The 23,870-nt window shown below is 38.0% G+C and overlaps 1 protein-coding gene across 1 annotated transcript; it reads right to left on the reverse strand.

Annotated features, from left to right (window-relative positions):
- Nucleotides 1–10,092: 10,092 nt before the first annotated feature.
- On the reverse strand, nt 10,093–15,763 carry LOC140136615 (2-hydroxyacylsphingosine 1-beta-galactosyltransferase-like). The gene is made up of 4 exons (XM_072158300.1): nt 15,512–15,763; nt 13,669–13,888; nt 12,038–12,257; nt 10,093–10,842 (listed from the first exon to the last, which is right to left on the reverse strand). The coding sequence occupies exons 1-4, from the start codon at nt 15,719–15,721 to the stop codon at nt 10,557–10,559; spliced, it is 936 nt and encodes a 311-aa protein (XP_072014401.1). The 5' UTR covers nt 15,722–15,763; the 3' UTR covers nt 10,093–10,556.
- Between the last annotated feature and the right edge of the window lie 8,107 nt (nt 15,764–23,870).

Raw genomic sequence — 23,870 nt, forward strand, 5'->3', positions numbered from 1 at the left:
ACCGAAAGCTTGTCAAGATCCATTTGTAAATCCCTTACATCATTAGCATTGTAAATAGCACGATAAAGAAATGTATCATCAGCAAATTGCCCGATACCAGAGGTCAAGTGCTGGCCTAGATCATTGGCATAAATGGTGAAGAGCAGGGGGCCAAGAACAGAGCCCTGAGGAATTCCAGAAAGGACCGAGACCCAATCAGCACTCTGCCCTCTAAAAGTAACCCTCTGAACACGACCTAAGACAAAGGAACTGATCCAGGCAAGCAGTTGACCTCTGATACCATAAGTTTTTTCAAGTTTAGAAATCAGAATGTTATGTGATATACAGTCAAATGCTTTGCTGTAGTCTAGAGAAATGAGGTCAACTTGAGTAGATTTACTGTCTATTAATTCCAAGAGTTCATTTGTTTTATCAAGTAATAGTGTACAGCATGATAAACCAGGCTTAAAGCCATGTTGACTTAATGATAAGCGATTGTTGTTACCTAGATGGACACGAAGGTTGTCAGCCACGATGCGTTCAAGCATTTTACAGACAATACTAGTCAGAGCGATGGGCCTGTAATTGGCAACATTTGAGCGGTCCCCCTTTTTATAAACAGGGACAATATTGGCTTGTTTCCAGCCGCTAGGAAGGTGACCAGAACTAAGAGAAAGATTAAATAATTTGGTGAGAATTGGAGCAACCTGGTACATGCAGAGCTTAAGCATCCTCGCTGACAAACCATCGGGACCAACAGCACCATCAGTTTTAAGTTTTTTGATGCGGTGTATAACTTGGTCTATGGTTATTTGGAGGGAGCATAAGGGGGTCACAGGTAATAAGGGGGATGTGATATCAAAGCTGGAGAGGTGGGGGCAGTAAAGTAGCTAGCAAAAGTTTGGTTAAAATTGTCAGCAATAACGGCCGGGTCAGAGCACAGTTTGCCGTTGACAACAAATGATTTAACATCGGGTTCTTTTTTGCGACCACGAACAAAAGACCAAAAGACCAGTGAGGAGAGAATGAAGGTAGTTACTGTAAGCAGCTTTTATACCATTGGATACCCTGTTACGAGTTTTTTTAAATGCAGCCCAATCAGTTTGTGATTGAGAAGACTTCGCCTTGTGAAAAAGGGCATGTTTACGAGTTATGAGTCTGTGCATTTCTGGTGTAATCCAGGGCTTGGGACATTTTCTCTGAGTGCGAGAAGGTATGGAGTCCCTAACTCATTTTATCTGAATGACTTTTATAAACTGTTTAAACATGTGAAATGCATTATCTTTCAGAGTGAACTGTGGCTGATCATGAACCATGTTTTTCAAATGTCACTTGCTATGCTTGACGTCGCCTCGTCATTTCGCGCACCTGGCGGCTTGGTTTTAATTATGACAAATCGAATGTTATGATCATAGGTAAAGAATCCAATAGGAAGGGAAAAAACATGCTCTGGAAATTAGGAGAAAGCACCATCTCTACTTGTGATTCATATAAATATCTTGGTGTCCACATAAACAACAATTTGACCGATCACGCACATGTTTCGGAAGTTATTAAAAAGGGTAATAGAATTATTGGGTATATTAAGTCAATTCTTGATGGTCAAGATGATTTCAATAGAGTTTATTACGGGGATATTCTATGGCGCTCTCTAGCCCTTCCGTGTATTAATTATGCTAGCGCGGTGTGGATTTGCAATGTAGCGGATACCAAAAGTATTGAAAATCTGCAAATGGCGCGATCCATCCTGAAGGCTTCTCGTAATACCCCTATCGCTGCTCTTTATGGGGACTTGGGCTGGGAGTCAATTGCTACTATTCAAGATCGCATCAAGGTAAATTTCTATGCGCGCCTTAATTGTATGGACATGCATCGATGGCCCAAATTACTGTTCAATGCATTATTAAGTCTTGACTGTAATATCGAACAATTAGATTTAAATGGCTGTCTTCTGTCCGATCCGCTCTTAATAAATGCGATTGATTTAGACTATATTTTTGGGTACGATTCAACAGCAAATCCATACGCTGGGCAAAAACGTTTTTTTTTAATTTAAGGAAGCCAACAAACAAATGTACGAGAGTAATTGGTATGATAACGCCAAAGCTAAATCTTCTCTTAATGACTATGTTTTGTATAAGAAAGAACTTAGAATGGAGAAGTATCTTTTGGAAAAAACCGATTTCCACGGAGCAAGTTTCAAATTTAAGGCACGGTCTAACACTCTTCCCCTTAATGGTAGAATTCATTCCTGGACTGTAGGCATGGACGAAAATTGTCCTTTGTGCAAAAATGGTACAGAAGATCTTCGCCATTTCCTCTTTACATGCACCGCCCTGAATGATATACGTACTGAAGAATTCTCCAAGCTAGAGCGTAATCTTTCGGACCAGAATTTAGAGATGTTCTGGCATTTTTTTTTATGGCGGGGGACTTAGATGTAAAACTGTGCCTTATGTTGGGAACCCCCTGGGACTGTGAGAATAGAGTCAACAATTGTTTTGATATGTCTTGCAAAAGTTATTTAAAACGTGCATGGTCTTTGAGATCCTCTGTCTTGAAGAATATTTAATGTCCATTAATTGTCATGTCATGCCAGTATGTAATTTAATTTTATATTTTCATTTTCTACATTTTGTTTTATTTCCTGCTAACGACCCATTTCAAACCAACTTGGGTTAAGACAGACAGTTTCTTTTGCTTTCGTCTTTTTAATTTGTTTCTTGTATTATAATGTTGTTTTTGAACGCACCGCTGGTTAGGCGTGTGCCACTGATACAAAAGTGTATGTTCCAATAAATAAATAAATAAATATAAATAAATAAATAAATATGAAATATTTAACTTTTGATGGAGTAACCATACCAGATGATTTGCGGCTTACCGGTTAGAACTCAAAAAATCCTGAGGTTCTGACCTATTGGTATGGTTTTCGTATGTATGTTTTAATGTTTTGTTTGTTTGTCTGTTGCTGTGATGGTGTTGTTTTTTTCTTGGTCTTGCCATCTTTTTTTTTAATTCCCTCTTCATTGACTTGATTTTTGCACGATATATGTTAGTTTAATAAACTTCATTACTATTGTGTAAAAAACAGAATCCTCTCTCCTTTGGCCGTGCCAAATTTTTTTTATTTTGCCCCCCCCCCTTTTGAGGTGCCAAAAAACTATTGCACCCCTTTTGACGTGCCAAAATCAATATATTATTGAAAAATAACATATTTTATGTTATGAACTACCAAATCACAACAGTTTAAAATTGTTGCTAACCTTAAATTGTCTTATCATACAGACTTGACATGTAGTATGGAATATTTCTTCACGAAGTGCCAAGACTTATCTGAGCGGGTCTGCATAAACCGTACGGGTTAAATATTTATTGGGGTGTGTCGGGAGATGTTATCAAATAGTTCTTGATAGAAAATGTGCTTTCCGTGAGTTAACATCAGTGTGCTCATAATGTAGTGCATTTGCCTAAAATGGCGGATTTAGGGAGGCTGAATTTGAGCTTTGTGGGGGACACAAATTCGTACTTTATGCAACATTGTTATGTTATTATCAAATCTATTGGGGTTTGTGGTGATATTTCCCGAACTTTGTCAGCAATTTGCATTTGTCACAACTGAATGCACTTGTAATGTACCAGTTTTGAATGTGGGAGGAGCTTTTGAAAAAATGGCTCTTCAAAGTCGTACGTACTCAGAAAATTTGAATGCCTCCTGGGGCCAAGTGTTATAAACTAACTGTACATAAATAAACAGCGCGAGTTCACTGGACAAACAGGAATCCGCGCAGTTAGTTTTTGTACCGTAAGTTTATAACATTTAACCCCAATGGGGGACATTCAAACTTTCTGAGTATCACTTTGAAAAGCTATATTTTTAAGCTCCTCCCATTTTCCAAAAAATGGTACATAACAAGTGCATTCAGCTGTGACAAATGCCAATTCGTCGGCTGTATTCCATAGTGGCGTATAGTGATTTTTGGTCATTTTTTTGAAAATTGGCACATATGTTTTTAATGATGTTCTCTTTCATTTTTCTAAGTCTCATCAGTCATAATTAGCTAATTAATTAGTAATTAATTAATTAAATGTGGCGTATAGTTACAAAGTGACATTTTTGTATTCCATAGTGGCGTATCGACCATACGCCACTTTTTTATACACATTTTATAATTATGAAATATCGGCAAAATGAAAAACATCGTATGTCATAGTGGCGTACGCGTATCGGACCTATACGCCACTATGGAATACGAACGACGAAAAGTAACGCCATAGGGATTACACGGCGACCGAGGTGGCGTACGGTTAACGTAAGGTTAGGGTATTGCGTTTTGTTCGTTTTCCATAGTGACGTATAGTTTTATTGTCAGTTTGCCAGCAATAGTATTTATTTATTTATTTTGAAAATATATAACAATAAAATCTATTTAGTTTACTACAGAAATTTCACATCATTTACAAAATATAATGAATGTCTGATTTACACAACTCGATTTTAAATTGGCATTTCTTCAAACCCGATTTTCTCGAAATGTTGTTTATTCGCCGCGCCCCACTATACGCCACTATGGAATACGGACGACGAATTGCTAACAAAGTCTAGGCAATATCATCTCAAACCCAACTAAATTTGTTGCCGAAAATGTGTCCCCCAGGAAGCTCAAATTCAGCCTGCTTAAGTCCGCCATTTTAGGCAAATGCACTGCATTATAAGCACCATTATTATATAAACTCATGGGAAGCACATTTTCTATTAAAAATATTTGACACCATATCTCCCGGCACATGCCAATAAATATTTAACCCGTGCGGTTTGTACAGACCCCTTTCAGATCAATGTTGGCACTTCGTGAAGAAATATTCCATATTAAATGTCAAGTCTGTATAATGCGAGCCCAGTGAGCAGGAAATTTTCCATATTTGAACGTGTTCCTAACGTTTTCCTATACCTTTAAGGGGGGATATAGAAATGGAGCCGAAAATATCTGTGTCAAAAATTGTTTGCCCCCGGCCCTTTCGACCTGCCAAAAACGCCTCCACCTTTTTTTTTTTTTTTTTTTTTTTTTTTTGCCTGTCTAAAAATCTTTGCCCTACCCCCTATAATTCACCACCCCGGGGTACATATATAAATTTATGCACCATTTTATTTATATTTTAGCCCAGTGACTTATAATAATAATTTGAACTCATGCAATATTAGCCCTGTAATCATGGTAATTATATAACTTGCGGCTTACCTGAACATTCAATAACATTCATAGAACACCAGATGAACATGAAAATAAATATCCAAAAATTGCTGCTAATCATTTTGTCAATGAAGTTTTTCTGTACACGGATCCAATATATCAACATATGTTGGAGACAAGTATACCGGTATCCTATATTGGCATGGTATGTGTAGCATGAGGATACTGCATCTGACTGGCAGAAGCAAATGTAATGCACTCCTCCCTACGTCGTATTATCATGTAGTATAAGTGGAAATATTCGCGGACAGATATTTTCGCGGTTGGAAGTATCAATGACATTTTCGCGGGTTTTTTACGGAATTACTAGTTACTGATGCGAGTATAGTCATAATAGCCCCACCGGTTTTGAAAGTGAAAAAAAGGTGTGAATTAGGAGTGGGACTTTAAATGGGAATTTGTTAGTTAACAAGGTGTATTTTTTATAGCTTTCATAACAGTGAATACACGTCAAAATCTCCGATATTCGGCACCAAACTTGCCAGAAGCTTCAAAAAGTAGCCTCACTTTACGTCGTAAAAAACGTCTATTTTCTCGAAGTAAAAAGATTAAAACTTTCAACTGCACTCACCAGGTTATTTTCCCAAATATTTCAGAACCAACTGGTTCCTTCCTCAGTGGGTGATGGTGTGTTAGATGCTGCTGAGATCAGTGTTTCTAGAAGATCTTCTACTAGAGTTGCCAGTTGGTTTCACTGATTTCAGCAAGCTGTTGTAAACTGGAGATAGTTTGGGCTGTGGGTCTCTCCTAATGTGGATCACTTCGCGAATTTTCCTTGTATCGTTCCTGCTGTCCTTTTCCAAAATGGTAACTCCGTCCCAGTCAATATTATGACCGGACTTAGTATGAGCAGATACAGAAGAATTGGCACTTGGAGCAACTGATTTATGCTCCTTAAGTCTGAACTTGAGTTTCCTTCCGGTTTCACCAATGTAAACAGAGCTACAATCCGTGCATGGAATGTGGTATATAACTCCTGTTTGATCTTCTTTTTCAGCACGGTCCTTAGGTAGGTGCTACCAGATTCTTACGCAGCGTGGCAACTCAAGTAGAAGATCTTCTAGAAACACTGATCTCAGCAGCATCTCACACACCATCACCCACTGAGGAAAGAACCAGTTGGTTCTGAAATATTTGGGAAAATAACCTGGTGAGTGCAGTTGAAAGTTTTAATCTTTTTACTTCTTGTTTACTTCCTGCACGTATGAACTTACACAACTGACTATTTTCTCGTATTTTTGGGTAGAATTTTAGATTTACCTCAAGTTCACTAAATAGAATGTTGGGAATATTTGTCCTTGAAATATGATCATTTCTTTGTAGGAAATGACATGCACACTATCATTATGCTTTTATTTATTTACGTCTACTTTGACACAAATTATCAACGCATGGTTCTATGGGCGGCCATCTTGGAATTTCGTCCTTGTTCACCGCCTTTTTTATTTTCACTAAATTGGACTTTATTTTCTTACGTCATAACACTCCAAAAATTCCAAAATAATGTTTTTATGTATATATGATTTATCTAGATAATTTAAATATTTAGGATTGATTTTAACGACAAGTATGAGACAGAAATTTAAAAAAGCGAGTTTATTGTGAAAGCTGGATGTTTTGTTGAATTTAGACCATCTTTACAATAATATGTGATTAGGTAAATAAATAATCTAGCAATGGAAATGAAGCTATAAAATCCACAAAAATAATTTTGAGATAATTGATTCTGCAAAAAATCAAATGTCAAATTCGGAACCATTTCCGTTAAAAAATTAGCAGTGGGACTTTGCTCGCCTTTTGTTGTAGGGCTGATGACATCACTTGGAAATATTTTCGCGGGTGATCTTCATCCACGAAAATAAAACCATGTGACATTTAGTGGGTTTTTAGCGGGTTCGGACCCTTGTCCGACGGTGAACCCGCTAAAACCCACTAATTGTCACATGGTTTTATGAATTCCCGTCGTAAAAGCCTATCCCACAAACCATGTGACATGTTCATATCGTGTTGCATATCAATGTATAGCTACTTAATCCCCCTTTACAATGACACCACATTTGAAACAATCACCTTTTTCACGCCTGAGTACACGTCTTGTGAATGTAGTGGGGCCTCAAACAGAGTGTGCCAAATTAATCATTCTATGCTGCAAGCTGTAATCCCATATCTTCACGGCAATCTGGACCCTAATGCAATCCTTCAAGATGACAGGGTAGTCAACGGAGAATGGAATGGCCTGCCATCAGCCCAGAAGCTCCCAGACCTCAACTCTATTGAACACCAGCTTGACCAGCTTGAATTGAATTGAATGACCTGCGATGAATCCTGGTTGAAGAATGGAATGCCACCCCATAGCATCATGTGACCAGGCTGTTGAGCAGCATGAGGATGTGTTGTCTGGCAGTTGTGGCTGCGTATGGTTTATCCACTCGATATTGAGGTTAGTGACTAGTGTTGTTTGAGCACAGAATAATGGACAACTTGGAGTTATTTGGCACATTCTGTTTGAGACCCCTCTACATTCACAAGACGTGTACTCAGCCATGAAAAATGTGATTGTTTCAAATCTGGTGTCATTTTTAAGGGGTATAAATGTCGCCAGGGTGGATTCAGGAATTTTCAATAGCGGGGCGCCGAGCCACCGCCGCTGCCGGCGGCTCGGCGCCCACACAAAGTCAGGCGCCGCTCTGCAAAAATACGTTAAGTCAGGCGCTAGGCGCCGTTCTGCAAAAATTAGAGGGCGTGCGCCGGATGCGCCCCCTCTAAATCCGCCCCTGCAAATCATCTGAGATATAGATGCTTAAAAATACTTTCCAAACTTTCGTTGAGGAGTTTATTTCTAAAATAAAGATCACCAACAACATATCCAAAAAGGAAAAAAAAAGGGAAAAGAAAAAATGCTAATTTGCATAAAACGGCCGCTAATGCGTATGATATGCATTTCCCCCCAAAAGACCTGATGTGCTCTCAGGTCCCACAAAAATATTGTCGCTATCTAATCCCTTAAGTCCCACACACTGATACACTAGCTCTGCGCGGTCAAAATCTTTACCTCAACGCCATCTTATACAGTCCATGACGCCACTATCAGGATTATCATGTGGTAAATTTTTGAGGGCGGTATTATGATTTTACATATCGTTTGAGCCTATTACTTTTCTTATGATTTTGAAAGTGTAAGGACTTAAATTTGGTTAATTAGTAGTTTTACCTCTCGAATATGTATTTCTTAATTTAGCTTAGCTTACACAAATTACACAATTTCTCTCTACATTGATATTTTTTCACATAACGTAGGTTGGATATCTAAAACTTTTTCAACCATAGTAAATTTTCATGATGCTACCATTAGGCTGCGATCACATAGAAAGTATACGGTATACGGTATTCGCTATTCGCTATACGAAATACGCTCATTCGATCAGGCTGAGTTCACATAGGAGTATACTATGTGAACTCAGCCTGATCGAATGAGCGTATTTCGTATAGCGAATAGCGAATACCGTATACCGTATACTTCTATGTGATCGCAGCCTTACCAACCAATATATCGAGGGTTGAGAGCCAGGAAGCCTCAACTCACAATCACCTGCTCCCACAAAATAAGCATAAAGTCGCTAGGACACTATAGAAGATACAGTCCATTAATCGTGACAAAATTCAATAGAAAAGAAAAGACATTGCGGAGGAAATATTGATTTCAAAAGTCCAAAGCAAGGAGCCAACTTTATGCTCATTTTGTGAGATCTGGTCATAGTGAGTTAGTTAACTAAAGGCTTTCTGGTTCTAAACCCCCGAAATAAAAGTTTTCTTTCATTTTAGACATGTTTAGAAATTTTCTCAATCAATTTTCAGTGTCTTGTATGGATATATAGACGTCTTCCCACAGATACAGTATTAACAATCATTCCCCATGACAATTTCAGATGTTTATAGGAGCGATTAACAGTTCGCTGTGAATCCCTATGGCGATTGGCCAGTCAAGAGGGTGGGGCGGGGGGGGTGTGACAAGCCAAGAGGCAGGCCAAAGGGGGTGGGAACGATTTATGGCGGGCCGAGAAGGGGACAAGCAATTTTGGATATATGCCGTTTGGAAACTTTACCCCTGTGGGCTGATAATCATTGCACAATCCCTAATAAGGGCCTGAATCATTTTTAAACAACCATTTGTGGGATCGACCATTGGCTCTTAGCATACGTAATTCTTTTTCGCCACGAACAGGTACAGTGGCGAACATCACAGGGGCACGAGAGGGGTGTGTGCCTCCAATCGACTGAAATTTAGAAAATCCCATAAGACAATTGCAGAAGAACGGCTTGTGTACTTGAGAGACCCGGTGGCCCCTCCCATCGTAGTCGTCCCCCTCCCAGGGGATGACTCACGTTACGCCATTGAGCAGCTGCATTGAATCGGTTAACGTGAAAAGGTGAAACATTTGAATGATATGTAATAGACTCCTTGTGTGGGAATGGGGTTCACCAGCCTCAGCAAATTATAAGAAGGAGTTTGGCCCAAACACTAAGAAAAAGATCATCATGCAGTTATTGTTACCTACATGTATGCACACAACACAGGGCCACTCACAATAGGCAATTGACCCCTACTGGTAGGGCTGTGTTGTAGATATAGGAGATGAACTAGTTAGCATCATATATCAAAAAGTATAAAAGTTATGATTTTAGTACTTGCTCTATGTTTTAATTACTTATTCTTTTCAACCCGGTACAATGTTTTAATTACTTATTCTTTTCAACCCGGTACAATCTTTAAAAGGGGGGACCATACATTTGTATGAGAAAGAAATCCTACCGTTATATCAAAACTCCCGTGTTATTCCAATGCACTTCACCGGGCCGCCCTGGCTTGGTCGCATTTGGAAGAGGGGTGTCACGACACCGTAATAGGTACAAATTTAGTACTTTCTGTCAATCAAGTATGGTTTATTCTCTACATGTCAATCTTTAAATCATTAGCATAGTTCTTATAATAACTAGGGACCGCCTTGATGAGTAAATGACAGCAAACCTTTGAAAAATACCCCAAAACTCGGTCAGTGGAGCTCCGCCCGTACATGTCAATAGAGTCATTATCAATTGGATTAGTCGACCGTAGCGGACAATTCGATTGCTCATTGGATTAATATTATCACGTGGTAATACATTTGCATTGGACAATCGATTACTATAATGGTTTAATACTGCATATCTCGGTTTAATCTTCACTACGCGGGTTTATGGCTGGAAAGGTCACGGTGAATTTGCCGTGGACATAACTGCACTATGTGGACATTTATTCAACACAAATTATTGTCACCCCCCAAATCTTTAATCCCTTTTGCTTTTACTTCCTGCACATGAACTCATACATTTTCGCAAACAAAATTTGCATAAGGCAATCAAAATAAACAAAACAATTATTGAACCTATACAGACAGTTATCAAAACGTCTATCAAGAGATATTGATAGGTATCAAGATCAAGTGCAGCAGATCGTAGATGGCTCGCTCCACCGTGACGTAATACATACTCCAGCCAATCAGCACCCACTTCCGCTGGATGTTGCTGTGCATCGCGAAATATATACGAAAACTTATTCATGTTGTCTTTAAACCTACAGATATAAATAAGATAAAAAATAAAGAAGAAAAAGATGTCATTGGCATGGTAATTTTTCATTTTTATACCTTCATATGATGTAAGTTTTTAATCTATAGCCGTTCCTCTTTTCTTCTGTTTCCTTTTGGTTTCAAATAAATTAAAAAAAATATTATGTTTGGTTTATGCATTAAAATACCCAAACAAATCAGTTCCCGATGATACAGTTCTTTAAGGGACACCCTGTACTTCTAAACGAATACAAGAGAGATTGCGATGTTCCATACGTGCTGTGTGGTCCTTGAGTTTATAGGGCTTTCAAAACGTGCGTACATTTTGCTAGTCTCGTTTCCAAGCTGGATTGTGCTCCTACGTCACGAAGGAGAACAAGGGTGCTGGAACAAAGACTAATATCTGATATGGTCACTAGAGGGCGAAGCGCTTGAAATTTAGTGGTCACCAGGTCTTATGTCTACTTCAATATGCAGCGTGCTTTTGATTTTGACTAAAAACCAAGGTTAACATGCGCATGCTGCTTAAAATTACCTGCATTTCAGTGCTTCCCAAATATTATGATTGACAAAAAAATGAACAAATAGTTTGGAATACTCAAGACCACTATATCTATATCAGGACTTTACTTTCAAAATGAGGCTTTTTCGGTGTGAAAATTAGGCGCGTTGCTTAAACCGTCGTGACGCCGCGGCGTACAAAATGTCAATTTCAGCGTCACTACTGTGTATTATACCGTGTGTTTATATCAAAAAGGCAAATCGCAATCTAATTTTTATACGGCTAATCACACCTCACTCTTGCTTTATTATAATTATTTCTTACAAACAAAAATAATTATATCAATATTCGGACCTCGTATGTTCAATATCCTTGACTGTCAATGTTAAATGGACAAATTGTGTGGATTTTCAACGTTGTCGCCACGTTCATTTCGTACGTACCACTTGAAGATGCAAACAGGATTTAATATAAATAGCGCCATTAGTGTTCAAATTTGCTTTAAAATGAACACAGCTCTACACGCCATCAAACAACTGTGCGCAGACTTTAATAAATTGGTCCCGTTTATTTAATTATGATCGGTTGTGTGTGGGAGTGTGGGTTGTGTTTCACTTTCACTTTTTTTATCTAGTTCCAACACTTTATATGGGTCTGTGTATCCAGGAAAAGTGTAACCACTTCCTACATGACTTTACCTTTGATCTTCAATAACATCACGGATATTTGTAGCCAGTACAGAACTCTCCAAAGTAGACACGTCGAGTTGAATTCCAATTTCCTTTGAAGCCACCCTGGCTGCGATATCAAACTGATCCCCAAATAACGGTAGACATACGAGAGGCACTGCATGGTATAACGCCTCGTATACTCCATTAATTCCACAATGCATGACAAATGCTTTTACCTTCTTGTGACCTGTCCAAAAATATGAAACATTAATAAAATGGTTATGTAACACTCGTAACATATGAAAATTGAGGGCGCTATTTGTGTTAAGCGTTGTTTGCCTATTTACAAGACTTTTAGTGGTAAAGACGTCTATACTGCCTTTTATTAACGGCAAAAACATGAAAATAAAGGTCAAGTCACGTGCGAATGGGTTTATGGTATTCCAGCTACAATGCAGGCTTCTTGAAAGGAAGATTTCACACTGCAGAGTGGTATGCTCGCATACATACGACGCAGACAAGAAATCACATGTGCAAAAAAATATACAGTAAAGTGCTGATAAAAATGATGCGGTAGATACGAGAGTTATGACATCTGGTGTTAGATGTTTATCATGTTACGGTAACATCTAGTACCAGATGTCATACCTCAACTGATGTCAACCAGATCAAAATAGAGCATCTGGTCGATTTTGGCGACATTTACTTTGTAGAAAGGCCACTGGAGCTCACTCAGCAGGGGGTAATACTTGATCTGCGGTCATAGGTAAATATATTTGGCACTGTTCTTGGTGTCTGTGTGTGTATGTGGGCCCCATATTGCAGCAGCATATTCAGTACTTAGTCTTACATATTAAGTCGTGTACGTAGCCTTCTTAATCCTTCGAGTGCTATAAAGGTAGAAGTTGTGCTGGAGGCACTAGAGGAAGTTTTAATGAGAAAAGGGACATTTTGGTGAGAAACGGCCAAAATGGAAAGAATTTAAATTTTCTTATTCTTTTGGATGAGAAACTTCGTGGTGTGTGCGTCAATCATTATTGTCTTATTAAAACTGGTGAGAATTATTATTATTTTCTCATCCAAAAGAATGAGAAAATTTAAATTCTTTCCATTTTGGCCGTTTCTCATCAAAATGTCCGTTTTCTCATCCAAAATTTCGTCTAGTAACCAGCTTGTTATCTATGTGGCGACCAAGATATTTGGCAGACTTGACTTCTTCAAGAGTGATACCATGAAGAAAGGAATTGGTTTCCTCTTCTTTGTGACACGCACCTCCGGGCATTTTGATGGATGATCTTATATGAGCCACGTGTTCCCTCTTTGGCAAAGTATTCAGATTATTTAGAAGTACAACACACTATATCCACTTGTACAACACACAGTCGAGATGGGAATTTTGGAGCTATTTACGCAGTCTGGTAGGTCGAGCAACGGTCCCAGGACACTGCCTTGTGGTACGCCAGAATCCACATTGGCTGAGTGTTGATTTGTCTATCAACCCGGATTTGCTGTGAACGGTGGCTGAGGAAATCCGTGACCCACTGAAAAGTAGGTCCACGTATGCCGTATTTTGAACTGCCCAAATGATGGCACACATTTGCTTCATACAAAACTCTACATGCCGTTATTAGCTCAACAATTGGAAAACCTTTGCTTACCCAAAATATCATTTTGTGGAATCCATTCCATTACTTTGACGTTGTCAGGTAGTTCCTGCGCAAGATTTCCTCCTAACTTCCAGATCACCTTCTGAGGTAATGCCCGAAAAGCTTTCGCAAACATACTCGCTACATCATTATCCATCGACATCACGTAAGTTCCCATAGAGAATAAGATGACGCCATGATCATCGGAAGTGTCTATGAACCTTGCCAATTCCTGCATAAAACGAAATGATTTCTTATATTTACACTGTTGAAACTGTGATCACCTTGTGAGACTTTTGGGTCGATCCTTCATGTAATATTATTATTTCGTGTAAGCTAATCCTAACTATAACCCTAATCCTAACCCTAACCCTAAGCCTAATCCTAATCATAACCATAATCCTAACCCTAATCCTAACCCTAACCCTAACCCTAATCCTAACCCTAAACTAACCCTAACCCTAACCCTAATCCTAACCCTAAACTAACCCTAACCTTAACCTTAACCCTAATTTCGTGTAAAATTACATGAAGGAATAACCGATTTTTGCCCGAGCATATGTGACTGGAACATATGTGACTGTACATTGAACCGTAAATTCCTCCCCGGTCAATTTTGTTTTATTTCGTGTTTAGAAAATATACAGCATAAGCTTTAAAATGGTATATCATTTGACTTCAAACGATATCCAGAAGCGGGTTACAGTTGAAGTTGAACTTTGCTCCTTCAACAAAATGGTAGCTTTTTCGGTTTCTACATGTGTCTCTTTTTCCATATTGCTGGCAATATAATATCAAACAGTCATAATTGTCAAGTCATTCCTAAGTCTACCTGTAACATGTGCAATGAACTTGATTCTTAGCTGTACAGAATTCACGGGTCATTTGATCATTACGAAAATTATTCATGTGTCTTCTCATGAATCAAGTAGTCATGGAAACCATTGAAAAATAATGGATATATAAATCCTAGTAATATAAATCATTCCATGTCAACAAATTACATATTATATAGAAAATATTTGACATTGAAATAAGGAAAAGTTGTAATAACATCCCACGTATACTCGCACGTACGTGGCCCCTTTTACCACGGTTAATTTTAATAATAGTAGTGTTAATATACAATTTCGGTCATTTTTTTTTTGTATTCCTTGCCAAAAAGTTATGCAATATCATTAGGAGATGTCCACCTGCTTGCTACGCCCCTGGTACTTGCTTTCTGCTGGGATACAGACCAATTGACATCATTGTTTGTCAACAAAGGCGAGGGACCGGTGGTGTATCGATATGCTTGAATGAACCGCTACAGTGTTCAAATGGCTTTATTGTACTATATAAAATGTGATGGGCGATTTAAAATGTACGTGCCCTGAGCAAACTACGATGCGTACGCACACTGCAGGGCAAAGAACAATGGAAATTGCGTGCATACTGCTGGACATGTCAACTAGTCTATAGTATTAGTATTAGTCAAAACTAAATTCGATTATTGAATTAATTAGGTCGTATATGATATAAGATGGTGTGAAGCAAGGAATGGACTTGATATAAATTGGAATGCAAGACAACTTTATTCTAATGGCAACACAAGACAATAATTGAATACATGAATACATGCTGGTTAAGCATGGGAAATTGAAATCATATGCATAAAATTTGAACCCAAATCCACCCTCTACGTATGTACGTCTATTGAGTATGTGAAATCCTTCATGTACTCACTCCTATGTATACCAAGCATGTATGACACACATTTGTTTTTTGTTTTCTCCAAATCACTTTCCATGGACTTGGGTGGAATTTGTATTCTGGTATTCAATTGTTGATATGTATGTACATGGGCCGTACTTACATGATTCAATGGTTGTGCAGGTTTAGTTGTTAATCCACCAACTGGTATCACATTAGGCATTAATGGCCGAGGGAAATCAAGAGCAAAATTGGTATGCAGAAACCACAGTTCTGCTTCGGCCAAAGCATCATACATAGATACTTCAGGTTTGATCTTGTATACCTTCTTTAATTGCTCATATGGATCTAGTACGAGGTAGCATAACATCATTCCAATTCCGGTGTTAATGGTGTTTTAAGTCTATTCATAAACGACATTCTATGGTCGAAACCTGTGAGCATTTATGGTATGTAAGCTGGATTAATGGGTAGACGATAGCGAAAGGAAAAAGGATGGGGTACCATTGAACTAGCTACAAAATATACAAATGGTTTATCTAGATACTGTGCCACTAAAACCGGGCAGTTGAATATCATATCAACTAATATTAAGTCAAAATCAATCATTGTAAGTTTCGATAACAGAGTCACATCCTTCAGTATATTCTCACATTCTGCATATGCAAATTCATTATTTTTTTAATGAGAAAAGGGACATTTTGGTGAGAAACGGCCAAAATGGAAAGAATTTAAATTTTCTTATTCTTTTGGATGAGAAACTTCGTGGTGTGTGCGTCAATCATTATTGTCTTATTAAAACTGGTGAGAATTATTATTATTTTCTCATCCAAAAGAATGAGAAAATTTAAATTCTTTCCATTTTGGCCGTTTCTCATCAAAATGTCCGTTTTCTCATCCAAAATTTCGTCTAGTAACCAGCTTGTTATCTATGTGGAGACCAAGATATTTGGCAGACTTGACTTCTTCAAGAGTGATACCATGAAGAAAGGAATTGGTTTCCTCTTCTTTGTGACACGCACCTCCGGGCATTTTGATGGATGATATTATATGAGCCACGTGTTCCCTCTTTGGCAAAGTATTCAGATTATTTAGAAGTACAACACACTATATCCACTTGTACAACACACAGTCGAGATGGGAATTTTGGAGCTATTTACGCAGTCTGGTAGGTCGAGCAACGGTCCCAGGACACTGCCTTGTGGTACGCCAGAATCCACATTGGCTGAGTGTTGATTTGTCTATCAACCCGGATTTGCTGTGAACGGTGGCTGAGGAAATCCGTGACCCACTGAAAAGTAGGTCCACGTATGCCGTATTTTTGAACTGCCCAAATGATGGCACACATTTGCTTCATACAAAACTCTACATGCCGTTATTAGCTCAACAATTGGAAAACCTTTGCTTACCCAAAATATCATTTTGTGGAATCCATTCCATTACTTTGACGTTGTCAGGTAGTTCCTGCGCAAGATTTCCTCCTAACTTCCAGATCACCTTCTGAGGTAATGCCCGAAAAGCTTTCGCAAACATACTCGCTACATCATTATCCATCGACATCACGTAAGTTCCCATAGAGAATAAGATGACGCCATGATCATCGGAAGTGTCTATGAACCTTGCCAATTCCTGCATAAAACGAAATGATTTCTTATATTTACACTGTTGAAACTGTGATCACCTTGTGAGACTTTTGGGTCGATCCTTCATGTAATATTATTATTTCGTGTAAGCTAATCCTAACTATAACCCTAATCCTAACCCTAACCCTAAGCCTAATCCTAATCATAACCATAATCCTAACCCTAACCCTAACCCTAACCCTAATCCTAACCCTAAACTAACCCTAACCCTAACCCTAATCCTAACCCTAAACTAACCCTAACCCTAACCTTAACCCTAATTTCGTGTAAAATTACATGAAGGAATAACCGATTTTTGCCCGAGCATATGTGACTGGAGCATATGTGACTGTACATTGAACCGTAAATTCCTCCCCGGTCAATTTTGTTTTATTTCGTGTTTAGAAAATATACAGCATAAGCTTTAAAATGGTATATCATTTGACTTCAAACGATATCCAGAAGCGGGTTACAGTTGAAGTTGAACTTTGCTCCTTCAACAAAATGGTAGCTTTTTCGGTTTCTACATGTGTCTCTTTTTCCATATTGCTGGCAATATAATATCAAACAGTCATAATTGTCAAGTCATTCCTAAGTCTACCTGTAACATGTGCAATGAACTTGATTCTTAGCTGTACAGAATTCACGGGTCATTTGATCATTACGAAAATTATTCATGTGTCTTCTCATGAATCAAGTAGTCATGGAAACCATTGAAAAAATAATGGATATATAAATCCTAGTAATATAAATCATTCCATGTCAACAAATTACATATTATATAGAAAATATTTGACATTGAAATAAGGAAAAGTTGTAATAACATCCCACGTATACTCGCACGTACGTGGCTCCTTTTACCACGGTTAATTTTAATAATAGTAGTGTTAATATACAATTTCGGTCAATTTTTTTTTTGTATTCCTTGCCAAAAAGTTATGCAATATCATTAGGAGATGTCCACCTGCTTGCTACGCCCCTGGTACTTGCTTTCTGCTGGGATACAGACCAATTGACATCATTGTTTGTCAACAAAGGCGAGGGACCGGTGGTGTATCGATATGCTTGAATGAACCGCTACAGTGTTCAAATGGCTTTATTGTACTATATAAAATGTGATGGGCGATTTAAAATGTACGTGCCCTGAGCAAACTACGATGCGTACGCACACTGCAGGGCAAAGAACAATGGAAATTGCGTGCATACTGCTGGACATGTCAACTAGTCTATAGTATTAGTATTAGTCAAAACTAAATTCGATTATTGAATTAATTAGGTCGTATATGATATAAGATGGTGTGAAGCAAGGAATGGACTTGATATAAATTGGAATGCAAGACAACTTTATTCTAATGGCAACACAAGACAATAATTGAATACATGAATACATGCTGGTTAAGCATGGGAAATTGAAATCATATGCATAAAATTTGAACCCAAATCCACCCTCTACGTATGTACGTCTATTGAGTATGTGAAATCCTTCATGTACTCACTCCTATATATACCAAGCATGTATGACACACATTTGTTTTTTGTTTTCTCCAAATCACTTTCCATGGACTTGGGTGGAATTTGTATTCTGGTATTCAATTGTTGATATGTATGTACATGGGCCGTACTTACATGATTCAATGGTTGTGCAGGTTTAGTTGTTAATCCACCAACTGGTATCACATTAGGCATTAATGGCCGAGGGAAATCAAGAGCAAAATTGGTATGCAGAAACCACAGTTCTGCTTCGGCCAAAGCATCATACATAGATACTTCAGGTTTGATCTTGTATACCTTCTTTAATTGCTCATATGGATCTAGTACGAGGTAGCATAACATCATTCCAATTCCGGTGTTAATGGTGTTTTTAAGTCTATTCATAAACGACATTCTATGGTCGAAACCTGTGAGCATTTATGGTATGTAAGCTGGATTAATGGGTAGACGATAGCGAAAGGAAAAAGGATGGGGTACCATTGAACTAGCTACAAAATATACAAATGGTTTATCTAGATACTGTGCCACTAAAACCGGGCAGTTGAATATCATATCAACTAATATTAAGTCAAAATCAATCATTGTAAGTTTCGATAACAGAGTCACATCCTTCAGTATATTCTCACATTCTGCATATGCAAATTCATTATTTTTTGACATATTTGCAATGACAAAGTTGATAAATTGACCTTTAAAAGCTGCCCTGTTCATCGCTGTGTATAATTCGTCACGAGTTTCAGCAGTCATTGATGACTGATATAATTCGAAATTGTACAGCTGTGCATCTTTTGTAGCGTTAGCTCGATATGCGTATAGATCACTTAGTAAAATCGTGACTTGGTGCCCACGGTTGACGAGCACTTCCACAATGGCAGTTGCTGTGAAGTAATGACTACCTTCTCCTGGTCCTTGTAGAATCAGTACCCGTGCACATTTTGTTACACTTATAACAATTAGAAGAACAAGTGACGAGAGGGAAATCAAATGAAGCACGTGAGTCGACATGGTGAAATAGGTGACCGTGTTCTCCGTTTATTTTGGTCAAAACCACAATATCTTAGACAAAACGTACACTTAAATATTACACATGTACGCCATAATTATACTGAGAGCATAGACTATAGAAACATTCGTGTTTGGTTTGTATGAACTTTCAGCCTTGACTGTGAAATTGCACTATATAAACGCAATGAGGTATGTCAAGAGTATAAAGTGAGTAAACAGCAAAATGTGAACTTTTACTTAATGTTGTATGAACTTCGTTCAGACAATTTTTTTTCATATAAACTACTCACATAAAGAAAGTCCCCACTTATATACCCGTCCTACATCAAAACCTGATCTAATTAATCCTGTTAGCTCCAATTTGATACCAAATGTTCCACCAAACACTCTAAATTGACAAAGATGAAATTTGGTGCATTTGTAAAAGTTGCAAATTAAAAACGAACCACACAGATCTGTAGAGGTGAATGGCAGAGCGCGACCATTGACATAGCCCGAAACAACCAACGCTCTGCAGGGTCTATTGTTCTATTGTTTCCGATTAGAGCGCTGACATATTGGAAAATGTTGCCAATCAATATTCATGAGAGTGTACATTCAACGTCCAGTTTGCGAAATTGGGTGAGTTGTGTTTGGTAGGTGTGAAATACATCTGACTGGGCGTTTTAATTACGTAACGAATAAAGGCATTGGCATCGTCGAATGGCTGCCCAGTGCTGTTATGTGTTTAGTTATTATATAGGCCTAATAATTATTATTAAATGTATTCATCATTCCTTTCTTTTCCCTTCTCTGTACTTATTCTTTCCTAGGCCTGTCTTGTCTTTATTTGTCTTTATTATCCCTTCCTCCAGCCCTCTCTCATTCTCCATATCCCCTCCTCCCCTCTTCCTCCCTCCCCCCTCCCAAGACTTCTCACAGAGGTGAATTTGTCCCTCCCCAACCCCCTCCCCTCAATCTCCTTCTTAAAATAAAATTAAATGGAAATTTCTTAAAAACAACCTTTATAGGCCTATACTTATACTTACATGTATACGTATAGCGATTATCATTATAGTGTAATATAGATATATGGACTGGAAATGGCAGCCTTCATACATTCTAATGTGTAATCGATCACCAAGAGCATTCAATTTATTTAAATGAAACACCTATCGTCAGGTGGGTGGTAAAGATGATTGCATCGACAGCTAAAGCCTCCTTATAGTCTTCAGACCCACACAAGCACACATTTGGGATACATGAGTACAATGGTACCACTTTACACATGACTGCCCTTACACATGACTGTAGTGTGGTCACTAATTGATACTCGCATGTTGTGTAGAGCGTTAATATGATGCCGGATCAGTGACCAATTTAATGGCGGAACCCCTTTATTCGAAACAATGGTACCACTTTTATGAATAGCCTGTCGCAACTTCTAATCGGCATCAAACGAACAAAAGATTATATAATCTATTGCGACTCTATTTCTATTTAAAAGCTCTTTGGAAACAACCGCTAGGTCATATCGATCGCATCATGCCCTGGTATACATTAGTAAAGCAATGTAACAATCCATGCGTTTTATATTAACAATTGAATAAAGCGCGCACTTGGGATAGTCGACAGGTGCCCATCGTGGGCAAGCAAGCTTGACCACAGAGCCACTCTAAGGAATTTCGATCGCGTGCATCGTTTTGATTTGCAACTTTTGAAAATGCACCAAATTTCATATACTGATATCAAACTTTGTCAATTTAGAGTGTTTGGCAAACACGTCGGTCTTAAAAGTAACACCGAGGGTGTTGATTTTAAAATGGTGATATTGGCCAGTAAATTCAGAAGAGCTTGGCCCCACCTCAGTTGTCGTCAACAAAGTCCAAATATTAAGTTCAGAAACCGCTTTAAGCATCGTTAATTTACATAAAAATATTACCATAAACAACACGTAATCAAATCGGTAACTTACCACTACAACATGCCGTCTGCTAATCCCCCATATTATTGTCATCTTATGCTCAATTACTACTTTTTTTTATACACAGAGGTCAAATTTTAAAAATTGGTTCGATTTCATCCGATTCTGAGGTCACAAATTACCCCTCTTAACATATACTCAATTCACATTTTGGTGCAATTTTATTGCCATGTCCCCCTTCAGAGTGAATGCACCTCAAGTCCAATAGAAATACATGCATAACCTTTGACCTATGATTTCATCCGATTCTGAGGTTATACATTTCTCAAACAAATAATTTTTCTATTTCGTTTGCCGAGAGAAGAATTTTGAAACAAGTTGCCATTAAATTGGTACATTTTGAAAATTTGGCCCGGTTCATGAGATATTGACATTTGACCTAGTTTACTTTATAAGTCCTGAACTAAGCATTCTAGTGCAATATACCAGTTGACTTTTTTTTTATTCCTATCAATGAGAGGAACAATTTGAGGAATTACAACATGATAGAACGAATTTTAAGTTTTGGACTTAAGTGTATGAGTACTTTAATGTGGCAATCGATGCAGTGACCTTCGACCCCTAAATAAGGAAGCATTTGAGGTGTAAGGATGCCAAAAAACATTGGATCCACTTGTGTAGCAAGATAAATGCTAACTCAAATATTACTACAGAGCACCATGTACTATTACTCAGGTGTCGAATCGAAACACAGATCCATGATCCATCCAGAGGGTCCATCCCAATTGAATTCTTTAAAAATAATACAAGAATCAAAACAACTTCCGATTGTACATTATCCGTTTTATATCAGATGGACAAACTTAGAACATGTCTTTTGTGCGTGTCACACAGCGACTTTGAGTGAAGAAAAGTGAAAGAAGGGTGACAATACTTGTTCAAATCAACATAGTTCGTATGTACATACATTTGATATCTTTTTACTTTGTTTTGACATAATACAATGAACACATTTTTTATCAATACTAAAAACATGTAGAAATGCATAAATACCACACCAGGACTATAAAAAATATACTCGAACAGATCTTTACTCATGTATCGATTCGAAACAGAGGTCCAGCCCAATGAAATTCTTTTAACTATAATAATACAACTTTATACAAGTGTCAAAACTTCCCCAATTGACTTTACATTACCCGTTTGTATCAGAGTACTAAACTTTGGTTCGTGTTACACATATATAAATAAGTGTTAACATAAGTAAGGATTTGTTCACACATATATAAATATATAAATTCGTGTATAAGTACATTTATAAATATTTATATAAATTCGTATATAAATACATAATATAAATTTGTGTTACACATACGTAATAACATATTCAGGAGCAAGCATTTATAATAATGAACACATTTTTATATATTTATAAAAACATCTAGAAATGCATAAATACCACACCCCGGATTTATAAAATTGTACTCTAACAAATCCTTATACTCTTGAGTCGATTCGAAACAGAGGGTCCAGCCGAATGAATTTCTTTTAACAAAAATACAAGTATCAAAAAAATGTCCTAATTGACTTAAAATTACCCGTTTTATTACCCTCACTTGGATGGTTTAAATATTTATATTTCTTGTTTTGATGGATTTAATTATTCCTGCGGCGATTCATGGCATGGCTTGTTTCTTTGCATATTGACTTTTTCTTTATTTTTGGAAGATGTTTATTGTATAAATTTGAGAACTTAATACTTCTTCTTCTTCTTAGCTTGTCCACGGCACAAGATTAAATGTGTTTCAGCCAGTGCTGCACACACTTTTCAGCATTCTCATTGTAAACTGCTAAGTCAGCAGTTGTGCATATTTGCTCCAGTTGAGGGCAACACAATAGGTGATCCATTGTTTGTGGTTCTGTTCCACAATCACAGGTTACATCTGTGTTCTTTCGATATCCCCATTTGCTGAGGTTGACGTTACATCTTCCTACACCAGACCTTAACCTATTAAGGCATTTCCATTCAACCCAACTTGCATCTGCACCAGGTGGTAGTTCTTCGCCAGCATGAATATTCAAAGTTGGTGGGTGATTGGTAGATCTCTCCTCCCATTTTGCTATTTTTTTACTGTTGGCTGATGTTTCAAGTGGAGTTACACTGTTCAGGAAACTATCTCTGGACTTCAGACGACTTTCTGGGGGGACATGCCCAAACAGGGGATGTCTTACATCAGTGACTTGGCGCTGGCGTTCTTTCATGCTTGCTACGTTACGTCTAACATCTGGTGGCGCTATACCTGCTAGAGTGTACAGGCTCTCAGTTGGCGTTGCTCGTAGACATCCTGTTATCAGGCGACAGCTAGCATTCAGGGCTGGATCTACCTTCTTTGCATGAGGCGATCTCTCCCATACAGGGCATGCATACTCTGCTGTTGAGTAGCATAGAGCCAAAGCCGTTGCCTTCAGAGTGCGAACACTTGCACCCCAGCTTGTTCCGG

Source organism: Amphiura filiformis, chromosome 16 (genome assembly GCF_039555335.1).
Source record: "Amphiura filiformis chromosome 16, Afil_fr2py, whole genome shotgun sequence".
NCBI classification, from domain to species: domain Eukaryota; kingdom Metazoa; phylum Echinodermata; class Ophiuroidea; order Amphilepidida; family Amphiuridae; genus Amphiura; species Amphiura filiformis.

Coding starts and splice junctions, on each gene's coding strand:
- LOC140136615 (XM_072158300.1), bottom strand. CDS start 15,721: ATGATGTTATGCTACCTCGTACTAGATCCATATGAGCAATTAAAGAAG. Junction 12,258..13,668: donor TCCACAAAATGATATTTTGG/GTAAGCAAAGGT, acceptor ATTTTTGGACAG/GTCACAAGAAGGTAAAAGCA. Junction 10,843..12,037: donor GATGTTATTGAAGATCAAAG/GTAAAGTCATGT, acceptor TTATATCTGTAG/GTTTAAAGACAACATGAATA.